Source organism: Peromyscus californicus, unplaced genomic scaffold, assembly GCF_007827085.1.
Source record: "Peromyscus californicus insignis strain IS unplaced genomic scaffold, ASM782708v3 Scaffold_8__1_contigs__length_139910024, whole genome shotgun sequence".
Lineage (NCBI taxonomy): Eukaryota > Metazoa > Chordata > Mammalia > Rodentia > Cricetidae > Peromyscus > Peromyscus californicus.
Window position 1 is genome coordinate 44,072,275 of NW_026294606.1, and position 15,679 is coordinate 44,087,953.

The 15,679-nt window shown below is 41.2% G+C and overlaps 1 protein-coding gene across 1 annotated transcript in view; it reads right to left on the minus strand.

The window, feature by feature from the left end:
• Positions 1–15,679, minus strand: part of Vps41 (VPS41 subunit of HOPS complex) — a 164,014-nt gene that overhangs the window by 8,865 nt on the left and 139,470 nt on the right. Inside the window, exons 22-25 of the mRNA XM_052729824.1 lie at positions 11,651–11,788; positions 7,475–7,529; positions 5,304–5,444; positions 3,425–3,561 (exon numbers count right to left, since the gene is read on the minus strand). Coding sequence (XP_052585784.1) covers positions 3,425–3,561; positions 5,304–5,444; positions 7,475–7,529; positions 11,651–11,788 — 471 coding nt within the window. The remainder of the gene's footprint in view (positions 1–3,424; positions 3,562–5,303; positions 5,445–7,474; positions 7,530–11,650; positions 11,789–15,679) is intronic.

Sequence of the window (15,679 nt, forward strand, 5' to 3'; positions counted from 1 at the left end):
TGTTACTGACCTAAAACTTCTGTCAAACAAGAATGGCAAAAACAAAGGGATTAGTAACAAAAGTGCTGATTTCCATTTCCCTACTTCACCTGGATCTGAGGCAGTGAACATGCTCAACTCTGCTAACTTTCAGCTGAAGAGAGCTGGGATGTTTGAAAGTATGAAATGGTAACATCAGGAGAGTTCAAGTTTCCTCACAGCTACCTCCCTCTCATTTCAATTAACAGCTGACCAGCACATTTCAGTGTCCACATTACTATACTGTAAGCCTCCCCTATGTGGTGATATATTGTGTACCCTAACAAACTTATCTGGAGATCAGAGGACAGAGTCAGCCACTAGATTAGACATAGAGGCCTGACATTGGTGGCACACACCCTTAATCCTATCACTCGGGAGGCAGAGATCGATCTGGATCTCTGTGAGTTCAAGGCCACACTGGGAACAGAGTCAGGCAGTGGTGGCACATGTCTTCAATCCCAGCACTTGAGATCTCATGCCTTTGCTTGGAAAGCACACATGCCTTCAATCCCAGGAAGTGACATGGCTGGATGAAGAACAGTATATAAGGTGTGAGGAGATAGGAACTAAGCAGCAGTTCAACTGAGACCCTCAGAGGTGAGGACTCCAAGGCTTTCAGTCTGTGGATTCATGGAATCAGGATCAGCTGAGGAGTTGGCAAGATGAAGTTGGCTGTGGCTTGTTCTGCTTCTCTGATCTTTCAGCTTTCACCACAATATCTGGCTCCAGGCTTTTTTTTATTTTATTTTATTTTACTAATAAGACCTATTAAGATCTGTGTTAGACCTCTATGTCCTCAATGCATTGTCTATTTAAAAAGGGCAGTGAGAAGGTGTATGGCAGCACACCTGTGACATATGACTCTGGATCTTCACGTCTGAAGGGTCTTCATATATACTAGGGTCACTGTCTTACCTTATACATAGGATTCTTGAAAACTCATGGGTCTGTAATACTTCCCTCAAATTTGGGAGATTTATGGGGGTTGTACTCTTTTATTATAAATGAGAACATGAATTATAGTTTTATGAAACAAAAAATGAAGATCAATACAGTGAAATAAAAGTATGTCTGTGAAAACCTTCTGGGAACTGCCAAAGGCTCCACAGAGAGCTGGGATATTTTTATGTTGATCCCAATAGGTTGCGTAAATGAAGAAGATAAACAAATGGCCACTAATAAAATGAGCAGCTCTTCCCAAGGAAAAGGAGGGAGGGAGTGAGGGAAAGAGGGAGGGAGGAAGGGAGAGACAGAGATATATAAAGCCTTCTTCAAAGAAGAGGAAGCACTCTTTGGAACTCTGCAGCTTTTCTTGGCATCTTCCACCAGAGCCTCTGAGCTCCAGTGAGGCAGCATTAGTGTGATAGTTTGATAGTTTCCGTGGGTCTCCCTCCCTGCTCCTTCCTCTTCCTCTGAGTAGCTGCTCTATCCAGGGACTGATGGATAACAATGGCTCTCTGGACCCGTTGTAAAAAAAATTCTGGGTCTCCTTAAATCACTACCCAACTGGATATTTACACAGCATAAAGAAAGCTCTCTATGCATTTATAATTAAGAGGACAAGATACTGATTTACCAGCTGTTTTAGAGGATCATTTTTTATGTTAAATGTTCATTTTACATCTAACACTTGGTATTTTCAGCCGGCCCAGAGCCATGCAAATGTGTTCCTAGAAAGTGGGTGAATAGTGAGACTACAGCAATGTGTGTGAGCTTCAAGAGGAGAGCACTGGGAGGGGGTCTGCCACGTGCTTTTGTTGGCATCACAGGGAGCTGGTAAAGGAGGCATGGTTTCACCCCAGAGGCCCAGCTCCAAGCACTAGTTTAAGAATCCACCATCACATAGAGGTGTCACAGGTCTAAAAACACTTTTCCTACATTTAGATTTGAGACTTCAAGCATATTCTGCTCCTCAGGAATCAGGGCCCACCAAAGTGCAGGATCCTGTCAGTCTTACTCACAGGGCATTAGAAGGTTGACTATTGGCAGCCTTTCCCTCGAAGCCCACTTACAAGCCCAAGATGGCAGCCTCCTTGTCTGGACCGCTGTTGTGTATTCCCGGGGAACTCTGTTCCTGCTTCTCCCTATTAGCTGGTTCCTAGATTCTTACTCTTTTTCTTTCTCCCTCAAATAATCTCTCCAGGGTCATCTGAAAACCTCCAAGGCCGTTGGCCATAAACACCAGCATTAAGATTAGGCTCTGCAGAACAGGCCCTCAGTCTCTTTGCTTCAACCTAACACATACTTCTTCACAAACCCCATCCCATACACAGTGCTCTGGACTGTCCACCTCCATCTACAGAAAAAAACCCTCCTTTCATGCTGTTCCTTCCAGTCATACTATAGTTCTCTGAGGACCACAAGGATGCTGGGACTTCCCTTGTAGTTCCCCTTGCCTGCACCAGCCATTTTCCAGTCCATTTGGTTGATTCCATAAGGCCTTGCCTTCTTAATTTCTCACTTAATTATACTCTGACCACTTTTACCCCCACTCCACTTCTGAACACCTTCACTACAACTATGGAAATGTTAAAGTAACAGAATCACACTCCAGGGCAACAACCGTTGTCCCTCCTGGTCTCCACTCCTGCACGCTGTCGCACTGATTCTTGGTGTCATCACCCTGAGTTCAGCAGGCAGTCCTCTGCTTTGCCCCCTTCACAGTGACCAGTGATCTGACACATCTGTGTCAATATGTTCTTCTTAAAACCTGAAAAATGTATACTGTTTCCAGGAAAGCAAGTTCATCTATTACGAAAAACCATTTTCAAATGAGTGTAGAAAGGATGGCCTGCATTTTAAAAGTAGATGCATTTTAAGCAGTTGAGTCCTAAGAAAGCTACCAGGATTCTGAAATATATTCATTGTTCAACCTTTCAAAGAGAAAGGTTAGGATGCTTAGTAACTAGCATATTAATTATTTACATGAAAATAATGGGTTCCATTTTTCTTAACACAATTTTTGAACTAAAGGGCAAATAAAGTAGCATCGTTGTAGCAGCCAGACAAAGGCTCATTAGGTCCTGTGTAAAAGCATGTTTCAGACAATGGAGTCCTTCAATGGCTTCAAGGAAAATTACTAGAGTGTTTAAAGATATATCTTATTCTCCCAAATTGCACACAGTATTTATTTTCTCAGAAAACATTTTGTGGCCTGTTGAAATCGTCTTTGTAAGTATTCTCATGCCCTCTTCAGTGCTAGGCTGTATTTACCACACAAGTGAGAAAATGTCTTCTCAAGAGAAAATCTGGAGGCAACTGGGGAATCAAACAGCTGCCTTAGCTGAGATGGTTCCAGTTTCTCTATCTGAACAGGTGTCCAACATCGAACTGCAAAGTCTGGCAGACATCTAAGTGGTTTAGAAATACTTATCTAGAAATGGATGAACCTGCTCATACTTACCTGCAAGTTATAATCTTGCAGAATTTTAACCAAGGAATCTCTCAAATTGGGAATTTCCATTCCTTCCTTTATACGGTGGATTAGTAGAATTGGGTCCACGTGTGTTCCAATGTTGTTTAACAAGCCAGTAATAAATGCTACAAAACACCATGTAAAAATAACACATGAGTCACTTGGGAGTCAGAGGCAGGCAGATCTCTGTGACCAGGTCAGCCTAGTCTACAAAGCAAGTTCTTGACAGCCAGGCCGGTCACACAGAGAAACCCTGTCTAGAAAAACAAAACCAAGAACAAAAACAAACAAGTGTGTGCATGCACCACCACCACCACCAACAACAAAAAACCCAACCAACCAAACAAACAAACAAAACCTACATGAGCAATATTAGAATGCACTTTATTTGTTCACATCAACTTCAATCAAAAGTAACAACTTATTTCCCTCAAGGTAAATGTTAAAAATGTGACTTTCTAAACTCTCAAGAACCCATCCTCCTTAAATTTAAATTATACTCTTAGGGATTAATTTCCCCTAAGTCAGTGTTTCTCAATTTGTGGTTCTTGGCCCCTTTGGGGGTCACATATCAGATATCCTGCATACAAGATATTTACATTATGATTCATAGTAGCAAAACTACAGTTATGAAATAGCAACAAAAATAATTTTATGGGTGGGGGTCACAACAACATGAGGAACTGTATTAAAGGGTCACAGCATTAGGAAGGCTGAGAACCACTGGTCTAAGTTCTAAAAGAGAAACTGAGAACATTTTAAGAAAAGTTAAATGATTACCTTTATTCACACCTCTTCAAAATAATTTTTATTGTCAAAGTGCAACACCAAGAACTTCTGATCACTCAGCTATTCTATACTTTTAATATTTTTCAAGGTGAGCATATACTGTGTTTTCCTTTTACAGACAGGGGAAGTGGGTATTTAATTTATCCAGGGTCATGACGCTCATAAGCAATGAACTCAAATTCCAACTACGTTAGATTCCTCGTAGTTTCAGCAGAGAAAGTCCTCAAGGTCCATTTTAACTGTAGGCTACTTACATGAGAATAAAGCCCCCAACTTACAGCAACAACAAAACCAACAACCACCATCCAAATCACAAAGCAGCAGGGAGATGAGAGAGTCTGTGCACATGGCCGAGCTGAGCAGCAACATTTAAGAACTCCCAGTGCTGTGTTAATAAAATGAGGCTGGAAAGGGCACTATTGCAATTCAAAACCTCACCCATGGCTACCGTCCAGTAAGTAACATGCTTTCATACATAGTCTGGAAAGGGCTCTGAGATTTCACACCGAGTGGCCCCTCTGTATACAAACTCAAACCCAAACCAAGCCACAAGGCATTTATCAGTGGAGCTGCAGAAGGGATGGTAAACTGTGCAACCACCTGCTCTTCCTCACCCTCAGGCTTACAGAGTCAGGTTCTGGCCTTCCTGCACAGGAAGGGTAAGAATCCCCAGAACTTTCACTGTTGGATTCATTGTGGATGCTTTACCATCAAAACTTTATTACATCCATCTATCGATTTATTCACTTATATTGATTTATACTTCGTGTGTATGTGTGTGTGTGTGTGTGTGTGTGTGTGTGTGTGTGTGTGTGTGTGTGTGTGTATGTATAAGAAAGAGACAGAGAGAAAGAGAGGGAGATTAATTCACAACCACTGGGTGCGTGTGTGCAGAGGTTAGAGGACCATTTAAGGGAGTAGTTTCCTTCCACCCTGTGGGACTGAGGGATTAAACTTCCCCACCAACCCACTTGGCCATACTTTTAGCCCAATGTACCCTGAGATAATTCTTCCTTGCACAATGGGCTATAATATATACTGACAAAAGGCTTTACAATCAAATGGCCCCTCCGCTTACGTGGTTTGTCGATGGAATACAGAATCAGGTCTTCCCAGAGCTCTCCATCATCTTGCTCCTTGGCAAACTCAATTGCTTTATCAACATCATGTAATTCCTCCATAATCATCTTGAGGGCACTCCGACTGTTTCCCATTCGGCCTAGATGAGGTAAGGAAGTATGGAATACTTTATCACTTAAAAAGGAAACAGCATAGTTCTTAGCTGGTTTCTAAAGCTTGAAAGAAAAGACCAAAGCTGACTTTCGGACCGAACGCTAGCATTTTTCTCTCTCTGACAGCCGAATAAATACTTCCTATTCATTGAGTGCTCATGCTGTGTGGGATGTTCACTGGATGATGGTATGTGAATGGCATCATTTAATCTCACTATGATTCTAGGCGAGATGCTTCACCTAAGTCCCTACCTTATTTTTTTAAATTTTTTAATTTAATTTTATTATTTAACTTTATGTGCATAGGTGTCTTGGTTGCATGTATGTATGTGTACCATGTGCATACCTAGTGCCCATGGAGACCAGAGGAGGACACTGTATTCCCTAGAACCAGAGTTTCAAAATTGCAGTGAGCCATCATGTGTCATGTGATAGCTAGGGATTGAGCCTGGAACCTCTGGAAGAACAGCAAATGCTCTTAACTACTAAGTCATTTCTCCAGCCTAACACACTGAATATTTACATTTCCTCCCCCACCCTTCTTTTTGAAACAGCCTCACTATGTAGCTCTATATGAAATTCATTACGTAGATCAAGTTGGCCTTGAACTCACAGAGATCTGCTTGCCTCTGCCACTTGAGTGCTAGGGTTAAAGGCATGTGCCACCATGCCTGGACTTAGTATTACTTACTACTTTTTTTTTTTAATATAAGAGAAAATACAATATTTGTAACTTGGCAAGTTTATGTAGCCACTGAACTGTATAGCTAGAGTTTGAGCTGGGTCTGTTGCATTCTGCCTTCCTTCTCACTGGCCTGTAATTTCTTTTGGATTTCAAATTCTGACACAGTTAAGACTTAAAACTCTTGGAAAACATTCTGCCTCTTCTGTTCACTAATCTCTTGGCACTTCCTAGTTTTCCCAAGCTGTATTAGAGTTCATGTAGAAGGCCTTATGTAGTAGAGGGCCAACTATCTGGCTGAGGCTTATTACATTTACCCCTGTCCTTTGTTCCATGCAGGGACCAGTAAAGGGTCATGAATTAAGTCATCTACTGTTCCTAAGACATTATGATAAAGATGAATTCAAATAGATACTTCCTGGAGGATCACAGTTGGAAGAAGTAAATTGATAACGTACTTGAAGTTGTGATGAGATGCCCCAAACCATGCTCAAGCCTCAAATATTTCTCCTAAGTAAAGCAGATCCCAGTTCTAGGGTTGATGCCAAACATCCATGAATTTGTTACTCCATACATAGGATTAGCAGACTTGGGTTAATCTTCAATGAAGGCTAAAGGAGCCAATAACAGTGAGTGGTGTGTGGAAGAAAGCTGCGGTGTGAGAAACAAGGTAGGCAGGCAGGGAAATGATGCTAGATCCATCCATTTGGTCTATGCTGTATGTCACCAGCACCTGCAAAGCTTCCTCATGAAATCCCCAGTAAAAGCTGCATGGCTCTCATGCATTCTGGAAGAAGTCTAGTTTCCTGGTATAGATTGCACACAAGCTCTGCCATGTTTGGAGGTGGACACCAGAGGAAAAGGGAGCACTAAGAGCTACAATACATCATGAAGCTTTCCTCTTGCTCCAAAGCCCCATATGCTAATTATTAAGGATGTGAGTTTTGAAAATAGGAATTGTTTCATATCAGTGTGTGGTGATATAAGTCAATTATAAACTAAAAAGGGAATAAAACCCAAAAGCCAAAAAAATGAAATCTGTCAGCCCACCTACAATTTTAATCTGTGTTATGAAATATGATATATTTTTTGTTTGCTTTGTTGTTATTTTTAATTACATATTTGCTCTATGTTCTTTTAGAAGGATGGCTCCAGCAATTCTTCCTATGCTATTGTGCTCTGGACTCTCCTTTTCCATGTGTTACATTTTTATACACACTAGGCCTGAATGTCTGTCACTTTGTTCTCAAATCTGCGTCCATTCTTACATGCTTGATGCTAAATCTTCACCCCATTTCTATGTTTATGGGACTAAAACGAACCAATGCTACTTACTCAGAAGGTAAACTGTCTCTTCTACAAAGTTTCTTTGTTGACAGATCTCAAGAGCCTTTAATTAAAGCAGGGAAAAATGTTACTATGTGCTACCAAACAGGCAAAGAATATTAAGAGAGCCACTTAAAACCACTTACAAACTTGGAAGAATTTTTCATTGTTTTCCTTTTAAAAAAATGGAACAAAACAAAACACATCTCTATGGCTTATTGTTTTCATTCACCTTTCAGAGTTACTGGATCTACGTAACTGAACCGAGAGCACACCAAGCAACAGAGCGATCTATAGGCAGAGGCAGAGAGCAATGTTGGAATGTGTTTTCCTCTTAAGCTTTCTCTCTTCTAGATGCTTGAGGTTTATACCATTGCTTCCACCCTCATCTATAGTCATTTGTATAAAGTGCCTCCTCTCACAGTGTAAGGATGCACTGTGTACTGACAAATCACAGTCACTAAAATCAAACAGCATATATTCACTGTGCTCTGCCTGCTGGATACTGAAGGATCAGGTTGAACCAAGGGAGCAAAGGTGAAGAGAATATAACATGTAATGACAACACTCTGGGAGACAAAGAAGCAGGAGAAGAGACAGCAAGTCTACCCCAGGCTCACGGGCACAAGAAGGATGACAAAGACATGGCCACATGTCTCTCCATGATTGGCACAGTGCAGAGGGAGGACCGTGTGCATGGAGTTACGACACTGAATTCAGAGAGGTGGCACCTGAGTCCGGTACCATTGCCGGGGAAAGCACATCTCACAGACCACCCGCCCTCCTGCTGTATGGTGTGGTGACCCGCAGCCTTGTCTAGCCATCCTAGTGGAGCTTTACTCTCCCTGACCACCTCTGTCCCCCTCTGAAACTTGCTCCTCACTCCTTACTCGCTACTCTAGAAAGCAGAGGAGGTCACACTGGACCAGATTCTAGGGATTCCTCATTTTCACCGTGCATGTGGCTCCACAATTCTTTATCACTAGGATAACTGACTGTTCACCATATTAGTCATGCACTTTCACCCTGCAGGGACCATGTGCTTGCTAAGTCCTATGCTTAGCACAAGCCTGGGCTCACAGTAGGTCTGTAATGAGGATTTTCTCAAATGAGGAGACAATAAAGGTTTCAGAACAAGTTAACTGGGTTGCATATTTAAAGTAGTTATTTAGAAACTACCAGCCAGCTAGGCAGTTTTGAAAATAAGAATCAAAGTCATAGAAAGAACAGCTTGAGCTAATCATCTCTTCTGTTCTGTGATCTATCTTTGGAAATAACAGCAGGAGTAGTCTTGATATTTTGATTTTTGACTTAAATTTTCCTGTAGACTATATATTTAAACCAGTTAAGGAATGGGGGTGAGGGTTGATCACAAAGAGCAATGTATCTAACTAATAAGTAAACAGGGAAAAGAGCATCACCTTAGTCTAGAATAAGGATGAAGCCAGGACAGTGTTTCAAGTCACACATACTATTTAAGACAGAAATGAGCCTCATTTGAATGGTCCATTACAGAAAGCACTTACTCTAAGTGGCTATTTAATTTATACTGATTTACCATGTTTTGGATACTCAGTGTCAGTGTGTTAACTGACTATGCACCCACAAGGATGGTCTGGACCTACTGAGCACACTACCAGGACACTGTTACTGGCTATATATCCCCAGTCTCATACGGGTCTCCAACCAGGAATCACAGTTGTCAAGAGTTCAACAGATCACACTGTATTGGAGGACAGCTCTCTACAACAAGTCTTTTCCTAGATTATTAAAATAATTTTTAAGTGGTTTCTAACAGTACCTTAGATTTTTCTCATTAAAAATGATGAAACTCTAGAAATATGTAGGAGTTTTGAGTGAAATATAAAAATAAAGTATTTACAGGACACAGAATTCTTCTTTTATTGACACAAATGTGGCATCATCCTTATTTTAGATTCTCAAATATTTGAACACTATGATCCCTCTAGAAGAAAGACTTTAGATGGACCTAGAGAGACAGAGAGAGGAGACACCACACACACACACACACACACACACACACACACACACACACACACACACACACGCAGAGAGAGAGAGAGAGAGAGAGAGAGAGAGAGAGAGACAGAGAGACAGAGAGATAGAGAGACAGAGAGAGTTTTAGGATAAACAAAGGTGAAAAGTAAGATAACTGACAGAAACTGAGTAAAAAAAGATGCAAAATTAGCATTCTAACTTTCTTTTTCTTGACTCAGCATGAAGGTGAAACGGGAATTTCAGGGTAGCAGGAGCAACACTGTCAGCTGTAGTTAAACAGGACTCCTGCCTGCCTTGACTCTGATGTATCCTAGCTAACCTTTCTTCAAATCCTTCAGTGAAGTTTTGTCCACTTTGTGTGGCCAGTGTGTTCATCCAAACTATACACACTGCCACCTTGTGAATGTTGCTTAATATGAGATCATACATTCAGTTATAAACCTGCCAAAGTTATAACGATTGTAACATATCTGAGGCATGGTCAAATCACAAGATGACATGTGTAAATTATAGTCCAAAGACAGGTTTGCAGCTCGATTTTTCTTGATGCTTACAATGCTAAGGAATACCTTTGCCGCTATTTTAGTGGACACTTTAAACCTGAAAAACAATTCTTCAGCACAGTGAAGAACTGAAGAATGACGGGCCCGAGGATCAGAGGCCTAGCTTCCATCGCCCCCTCCCCCCTTACAACTACTCCATTCACACCCCCAGGCTCAGCTTGCCAGGTACCGGATGCCTCCATCCACCTAATGGCACTTTTGTGGAGATGAACTAATATCAAGCAAGTGAAAGCACAGTGCATGGTGGAAGGCATGACAGATGTATGAAGGGACGTAATGTTCTTTCCAAGAGCAGGAGTTGTTAGAAATTCTTACAAAGTCTGTAGCTCCCTTGCAATGAACAATTCCATAAAAAACTTATGATTGATTTCTGAGTTTATGAACTGTGGTGATTTTCAGTCCTAGAAATCTAGGACTGAATAGCTGGTCCTCACAGGGCTTCTGATGTACTACTATCAGGGTTGCTGCAAAGTAGGGATTTGGGATTTCAAACCACACAAAATAAGGTACACCTGAATACTTCAAAATTTCTAGTCACCCACTTGCAGCCATTATTCCCCTCAGCAGTTACTCAAGGCCAGAAAAGGTAAATGACCTGACATGGAGGAATTAGTCCTCTGAAGTAGGAGGTTTCTGGGGAGGGAACACTTGGTTTTAGAGTTTGTAATTTATATTTGCGTGTCTTTGGGCTGAAACAGGTGAGGATGTATTCCACCATACATGCCCTGTCATCTATTGGGTATCATAGGTGTCATAGCCGGGATGTCTGCTACTAGAGGATCAACCTTGTCATTTGTGATAAACATAAATGACAATTTCAGAGGTAATTCATTCAGTGTAATCAGAATTCTTATTTCTAAGGAAAAAAAGAATGAGATCTTTCATGAATCTGTAAGTCATGAGTATGTGTCAAAGTCAGCTATGTTTCAAAATAAGGCAGGGTATACTTTTATGCAAATAGATTTCCTACCATGGATCTTGACAAAGAAATAATGTCTGATTTAGAAGTTTCAGTGGTCATCAATGAAAAGGCCATTTAAAGAGTTAAAAAATGCCAACCAGTGCCTTGATTTTTTTACCCAAATGAGTAGACGAAGTCCTTCCTTCCTGAAAGAATTTACAGGTGAGTGGGAAGACAGAGTAGCAGAAAGGCTGTTACAATGTGACACCATGTGTTGGAGAAATACAGAAGCTCAGTGGCAAGTGCTGAGAACAGACAGACACTGTCGCTCTGCTTATCAAACTTGGTTCCTGGGGCAGCAGCTGCCCTGGCTTCAGGCAGTCCCCACTCTCAGGCTCTGACCCCGAGTTCCTCTAATTCTGAGAAAAAAGACTCGGACTCTTGATAACACTTCAGCTTGGTATGTGTTGCCATGGATTAAATATTTATTCTAATTAAGCCTGTCACAGAATGCCTGTGCTCTGTCCCAAAGTCTAACCCAAAGGACCCTGTCTCACCACAGTGGGCTGGCAGGACCCACTGGACTCAACAGCAGCCTTCCCTTGAACAGGGATGAGCACAGGCAGGGAGAGCAGACCAACAAATGATTTACAAAAATGACAACTAGTTCTAATGTGTCCAAACAGTGAGTCAGTGGCTTACCTTTTCAAGTGGGCAATGGGTACTGTCTCGGAGAAAGGGAAGGAGGTTTGGCCGATCATATTCAGCATAGAGACTGATCTGTTTTTCATGGTAGCGCTGTCCCTTATGATGGTCTCTTTTGAAGAGCTTATGCAAATACTAAAAGGAACAAGATATGTATGCCACACTATCAGAATAAGAAAAAATACCCAGTTAACTTCACTACTTTAGTTGTTAACAATTTCCATAGAGGTTAGGAGACATGGTCTTCAGCAAAGATAACTTCTATGTGACAAGGAATGGGGAGAAGAATATCATTTGGGGAGCAGATTCTGAAACTCTCCTAGAAGGTTCCTGGCTGGACTGGCTGTCACTGACAACTAAGTGAACTTAGATAGTCCCTACTCACTCTGTGACTTGGGGTCCTCACCTGCAGCAAACTTCACTGGGTCAAAGCAATTGCCATTTGTGCATCACCAGAACCTTGTCTGTATACGCTAAGCACTGCACAAGCATTAGTGATGGTAAATCTTAATGTCATCATCTCCTTGCTACAGAAATCAAATGCCTGGGTAGCAGTCTTAGGTAACAATTCTATTCTTGGGGCTGGGCAGATGGCTCAGTGCTTAAGAGTATTGTTATTCTTATAGAAGACCCAGGTTGGTTTCCTAACATCCACATGGCAGCTTACACCTGTCCATAACTCCAGTTACAGGGCATCTGCCATCTTCCTCTGGCTTCCATGCACACCAACAAGCCCATAGTGCACTTACACACATGTGCACCAAATACTCTTACACATAAAATTAAAATAAATCTTTACAAATTTTTCTTCTTTTACATGAAAAGGCACAGGGTCATGACATGACTGTTCTAAAAACACTCCATAACAGGAACTAAATTAATCCTTACACACTCTATATATCCATTTTTAGAGAATTAATGTAATCCATTTGCAATTAAGTGGTATCTATATTGATGGCATCAGAAAACAAAAATAAGTAATAAAAAGAGAATAGCTGTTTCATACAATTAGACTTTAAAGGGAATATTTTTCACTATTTACTTACTGAAAGGATTGAGTTCATTATATAATACCCCCAAAAGGATACTCAGTGCTAATGCTAAATACAAACACAAACCCACAACCCACCAGAGGGAGAAGATACACTCACACTAACCACACAAAGTCATTCAGACCATGAGTGTTTGTAACAGGTTCATAACAAACAAAGAACCCCAATTCTCCCAAAGCTGTGAGTTAACTGCTGCTGTATATCATGCCAAGACAACATATGTACTTCAAGAGTCATCCTTGGGCTGTTTACAGTTCTCTGGGGCAATTAGGGGACATGGAACAGCCAAACTAAGCTCATTTGCTGAGCTAAGTCTTATAAGGAGTGCCGACAGGCAGCTTGCAGTGGGGTCTGGATATGGCCAGGACATGGTACCTTTCCTGAAGAGGTGTGTTCCTGTCACACAGACTACAGACATTACACGACTATTTTAGTGGGATATCTGTCTGGTACACTGGTTACACTGCTGCAGAGCAATGCTGCCTGTAGCTCTGTTTTATACCTTAAGCAGGTCAGAAACTGTTGCTCTATAAGCAAACTTTTAAGATGACAGCAGAATGGAGCCTTGCTTGTGCGAGCAGATAATCTTGAGATTTTCTGGTCATGAAAACTATGGTAACAGTATCTGCATTAAATGCTGAGCAATTAACAAAAATATCCAGATTACACTGCTATTGTGAGACCCCACAAGCTTCAGCATAGACGCTGGCTTTTGAATTGAATACCACACTTCCAGCGAAAATGCCAAGCATCTTGGAGCTGCTGCTTGACCAAGATCACAAAGACTTGAACTGACCCTTCATTGTCCTTGGTGGAATTTGCTGCACAACTCTTGCTATGTCTTTGACATGTTTAATGTTTGAATTCCTTGCTTTTAAGGTCCCCTCACTGAAGGCTGTAACTGGGACAATATAACAATTCTTATGAAAGCTGATGTTAAGAATAAAATTTATGGTGATTCCCTGGGGGAATTAGCTATGCAAGAAATTGAGTCTTCTATAGAACTTATTATTTAAGTGGTAGTAATAAGCATGAGACATAGGATCTGGAACAAATCATTTAAGAAGAAAAACTTTGGGAAATTTTAGAAGCCAACAAATTATAATTGAATCACTAGGTTTTCATTCCTTGCCCAGAAACACAGATCTAGTATGGACAAGGAAAAGATTTTTTTTTTTTATTATAAAATTAACGACAGGCCTTGGTACCCTCCTAAAGGCAAAATAAGCAGTTTTAGGAATCTTGATGTTCTTTTACTCTTTGCAGGATTGTAATAAAGATAGAGACCATATTGAAACAGGAGTTTATGACAGAGACACAAAGAGAACCATCTTGGCTCCGTGAACTGCCTGTGAACTGCTTCCTGAGCAGACTTGTCAGATCAGGACTCCACTGATTATACAAAGAATAAAGAGCAGAACACAGTATTTCAGAAGTTAAAGGAAAGGATGGTGGTCTTATGTCAGATATAAAAGAAAGAATTTGAACAAGGGACCAAGGAATTAGATTTCTGTAGAAAGATCAAATATCCTTATAGTAGATTAATAGAATAACAAGTAGTAGTAAATAACTTCTGATCTATTAACTTAAATCAAACTTAAACAGAGACATCCTGTCAGTTTTTCTGTAACCACAAGGCTTTACCACACCGATGTTAAAGAAAAGGACATCGAGCTAAAAAGAATTGTTTTTATCATAATGTTACATTTTTATTCTCATGACATTTGCTGTTTGCTCATTTTGTTTCTTTTACTTTGATATACTTATGTAATCATGGAAGACTTTAGAAAAAGTATGCACCATGAAGACTTTGCAATCGATGATGAAAGTCTGTGAGGCAATGATTTTGTGTATAAATAAAGCCTGTGAGACACACAGGTTGTCAGAGTAGGACAAGCCATGCCGTGCTGTGGGATGGTCTGTATGGCAAATGTGCTGCTCTGATTGGTTAATAAATAAAACGCTGACTGGCCAGTAGCCAGGCAGGCAGTATAGGCGGGACAAGGAGAGAGGAGAATTCGGGGAAGTAGAAGGCTGAGGCAGAGAAACGCTGCCAGCTGCCGCCAGCCGCCACCATGACAAGCAACATGTAAAAGATACGGGTAAGCCACAAGCCATATGGCAACTTATAGACTAATAGAAATGGGTTAATTTAAGATATAAGAACTAGATAACAAGAAGCCTGCTGCAGCCATACAGTTTGTAAGCAGTATAAGTCTCTGTGTGTTTAATTGGTTGGGTCTGAGCGGCTGTGGGACTGGCGGGTGAGAGAGATTTGTCCTGACCGTGGGCCAGGCAGGACTGGAAAACTCTAGCTACAATACCGAGATGTGCTTCATCTCTGCCCATCTCTCCTAAAACGAAACTAAGAAGTATCCTGTGTCTGGTTCCTCCCTCGATGCTCTTGCATCCACCATCTTCAGACCCTGCCCTCATCTGGAGCTGGACTCCAGCAACGAGATAATCCCCTTGGCCACTCAAGCCTTTTCTTATATATGTTTTTTTTTTTTTTGGGGGGGGGTTGAGACAGGGTTTCTCTGTGTAGTTTTATATATGTTTTTAAAGCATATAGAAAATACCTTCTCGTGCTGGTTGTTTTTTTGTCAACTTGACACAACCTAGACATATCTGGGAATAGGGAATTTTAATTGGAAAACATAAAACCATAAGATTGGCCTGTAGGCAGGTCTGCAGGGCATTTTCTTGATTAATGATTAAAGGGTCCCATCCACTGTGCACCCCCAAACCCCCCAGGTGGTCCTGAAGTGTATAAGAAAGCCGCCGACTGAGCAAATTATGAGGGGCAAGCCAGTAAGCAGTGCTCTTCCATGGCTTTTGCTAGAATCCCTGCCTTGACTTCCTTCAGTGATGGAACGTGATCTGAAAGTTGTTGTAAGATAAAATAACCCTTTCCTCACCGAGTTGTTTTTGGTCGTGGTGTTTGGTCACAGTAATAGAAAGCAAACCAAGACAC